The 3,821-nt window shown below is 31.9% G+C and overlaps 1 protein-coding gene across 1 annotated transcript in view; it reads left to right on the forward strand.

Moving 5' to 3' along the window:
* The window catches only part of SENP6 (SUMO1/sentrin specific peptidase 6), a 104,226-nt gene that overhangs the window by 87,905 nt on the left and 12,500 nt on the right, over nucleotides 1-3,821 (forward strand). Inside the window, exons 17-18 of the mRNA XM_012646040.1 lie at nucleotides 1,830-1,949; nucleotides 3,134-3,226. Coding sequence (XP_012501494.1) covers nucleotides 1,830-1,949; nucleotides 3,134-3,226 — 213 coding nt within the window. The remainder of the gene's footprint in view (nucleotides 1-1,829; nucleotides 1,950-3,133; nucleotides 3,227-3,821) is intronic.

Consider the following 3,821-nt stretch of genomic DNA (forward strand, 5'->3'; position numbering starts at 1 on the left):
GGCATGGTGGCTAATGTCTGTAGTCCCAGCTACTCAGGAGGCTGAGGCAGTAGGATTGCTTAAGCCCAGGAGTTTGAGGTTGCTGTGAGCTAGGCTGATGCCATGGCACTCTACTCCAGGCAACAGAGTGGGACTCTGTCTCAAAAAAAAAAAAAGAAAAAGATTGTTCTTATTAAAATTAATAGTTGTAACACATGTACATTTAAAAAATCCAGACCTGTAATCACAGAAATTCTTATGGTTATATATCAGAAAGACAAAACTAGTTACTTTAAAAGGCATAAATTTGTTTACATTATGAAGTGGACAGTTTTCTTAAAGATATTTTTCCTTTTTTAAATCGAATTATCCCTTTGTTTATTCAGTTCAGTTCTACAAAGTAACCATTGTAGTTTGGGCCAGCACAAGTAGCATGGTTCATCCATGTGGTAGTCCCTAGACTGACAGCTACTTCACTACACATTCTATTTTGAGGATATTATTATAGAATTCAGCAATTGATTTAAACTACAAGTTGAGCTGATTTGCTGTCTTATAATATCTCAGTGTGTAGGGGCACACTGAGTTGCCTGAAAGCAAGAAATCTTTTAAGTTACGTCCTTTTCATTAGAACATGAGTTTTGGAACTATCAAATGTTAACCATAAAAGTAACAGGTCTCACTCAAGAATGTGCACTCTGGGAGGACAAATCTCTTAAGCATTTGCTGTTTCTGTGTAAGATTTCACAGACTTTCAGACATCTTCACTTTGATAAAATGACTATGGTTATAAGCTTGAATTTGCTTAGCTCCTATGAGAAAGTTTGGAACATAAAACAATTAAATTTAATATATCATAATTTCCTTTTGTGATATAAGGACCATTGCTATCTGTTTTGATATATATCTATAGAAAAAATAAGGGAAAGAAAAATAAGAACCAGTGTAAGATCACTTTAAAGAGTCATTGTTACAACCTAACCACTGTACATGTTTCTATTTCTTTTCTGTTTTCATAAAAAGTAGTATATGGCTGGGTCTTCATGGTTTATTAACTGAACTGTTTAAAATGAAATAAATAATACATATCTCTTTATTGAGATATAATCCATGTACTATATAGTTCACCCATTTAAAGTGTACAATTCAGTGGTTTTTAGTATAATTCAGAAGTTGAATCAATCAATATTAGAACATTTTCATTACCTCAAAAAGAAACCTAATACCTATTAGCAACCACTCCCCATTACCCTTCAACATCACCCCAGCCCTGGGCAACTACCAGTCTCCTCTCTATCTCTATGGATTTGCATATTCTGGACAATTTATATAGACGGAATCATACAACACGTGGTCCTTTGTGAGTAACTTCTTTTACCTAGCGTAATGTTTTCAAAGTGTTCTTCTGTGTTATTGTAGGTATTAGCACTTCATTTATTTTTGTTGCTGAATAGTATTCCATTATGGATATAACACATTTTTTCATTCTTCAATTGATGAGCATTTTTGTTGTTTATGTTTTTTGGCTATTATGAATAAATGCTGCCATGAAAGTTTATGTACAAATTTCTGTGTGGACATTTGCTTACTTCACCCTTGATTTAGATGTGCTCTTGTTTTAAAACATTTCAAATTATAATTTTACTCTCAAATATCACTTTGCATTGCCTGAAGGTAATCCAGTGGTTATCATTGCCTAGAATATGAAGTAAACTTTGCTAATAACATCTTCCAGTTGTAAGGAATAGAGATTGATGGTAGTGGCTAAATAGATTTGATAATTGATTGACTTTTTAATATAAAGTGAATGGTCACATTTATTATATTTGAATTATTTTTGTGTGAAATAGATATTTGGTGCTTGAAAAACTGAAGAAAGAAGAAGCTGACCGAATTCATATATTTAGTTCTTTTTTCTATAAACGCCTTAATCAGAGAGAAAGGAGAAATCATGAAACAACTAATCTGTCGTAAGTCAAACTCTGAAAATATTTCAACAGATATATGTCGCTCATATTTAACTTAGTAGGAAAATCACATATTTGAAAGAAAATACGGATGTTTGCAATTCACTTACTTTTTTTTTTTTAATTCTGCAGCCAGGAAGGGAACACACCCAATCAGTCAGGTCCATTTTCATTCTTCACAGATTCATGTTATGCTACCTTAAACTATCCTTGTGCTGATTTGGGGGTATAATTTTTTTTAAAAATCACTTGTTTATATTGAGATATCATTTAATTCTATTACCAGTTTGCAAAATTAATATAATTCATAATAGTCTAATACTTTCAGAATACATAGAATTCATAAATGTTTTAGGCCAAATATCTAGATCAGTCTTTACCAAATATGACTGATAGTTTTTCCAAAAAATTACTTACTCATTAAATACAGATTACTCTGTGTTACCCTAGATGCCCATCCTTAATGTCTCAGAGAGGAACCTATGAATCTGTACTTTTAATAAGCTCTGTGGTAGATTCTTCTCAGACAAATTAAGGAAATAGTATTCTACATATTACTCCTAAGTTATTTTGTTTATAATTCTCCTCCATGTAAGTGATGGCATCTGGTTCTGATACTTGCTGATAATTGGTAAAAAGATAACACTTAAGAGTTGGTACATTTTTCATAACTACTGTTAAATGTCTTGAATTGATGGCTGCTGTGCATTATATGAATAATAATTTCTTCTACTTCAGCAATTCCTAATTTTGCATCTTAGGTTGATGGTAATCATTGATTATGACCAGTGCTCATAGTCTATACTGTTCCATCTACCATCAGATAATGCTTACTTTTCCTACTATCTTCTCCCCAGTTACCATAAGTCATGCTGTGATACACCTCTCAATATAGTTGGTAGTACCAGTTCTGCAGTAATAAAAATAGTAGAGAAGTCCAGGCAAGATAAGCACTAGAACCCTTCAGATGTAGTAGCAGGAGTTAAATATCTCTTTCCTCCAGCTTCAATGATGAGGAGTCCCATGCCTTCTTAGTTCCTATCTAAGATGCTCTGTTTTCTTTCTCCAACTTGTCAAACCATTTTATACAACCGTTACATCTGAATCTTCATAATTTATACATCACTGCATATAAGCTGAAGCATTGGAGATATTTCAGAAGCTTATAGTTTGTCTCTCTCTTACAGCATACAGCAAAAACGACATGGGAGAGTAAAAACATGGACCCGGCATGTAGATATTTTTGAGAAGGATTTTATTTTTGTACCCCTTAATGAAGCGTGAGTAAGAATTTCCTTTATGTAAACGTGATGGCAATTTTTTTTAATGTACTTATGAAGTAAAGAATTCATCCATTTTAAAACTTTCTGAAATTTGTTGTGTATATTCATATTTGTACTGCCTATTTTATGAAAATTAACGCAGCTTCCCAGTGAATCACGTAAGATGTTGAAGTTTGCAAACACTAAATAAACTATTAATAGATACTTTTCTAATTTCATTTTATTGGTCAGTGTGAAATAATGTCATTTAAAAAAAAAAACCAGTGGTGCTTATGATCTAGCAAATATCCTATAGAAAAGATTACTTTATATAAAAAATGATTAGATTACATAGAGGAATTTGAATATTTGTTTATTTGTTAATGAATGACAGGGTCTTGCTCTGTTGCCCAGGCTAGAATGCAAAAAACAATTTGCTCTATACAGTGATCAAACTCTGTTTATTTAAAATCATATTTTAATCATGAAACTTGTGCTCTCTAATTAGCCTAATCAGAGGTAGGCTAGGTCAAACCATTGGTTATATCTATAAAGCACAACTTCTTCAAAGCTATATTTTTTTTTTTTTTTTTTTTTTTTTTTTTTTTTTTTT

This window comes from Propithecus coquereli, unplaced genomic scaffold, assembly GCF_000956105.1.
Source record: "Propithecus coquereli isolate 6110/MARCELLA unplaced genomic scaffold, Pcoq_1.0 Scaffold24, whole genome shotgun sequence".
Classification (NCBI taxonomy): domain Eukaryota; kingdom Metazoa; phylum Chordata; class Mammalia; order Primates; family Indriidae; genus Propithecus; species Propithecus coquereli.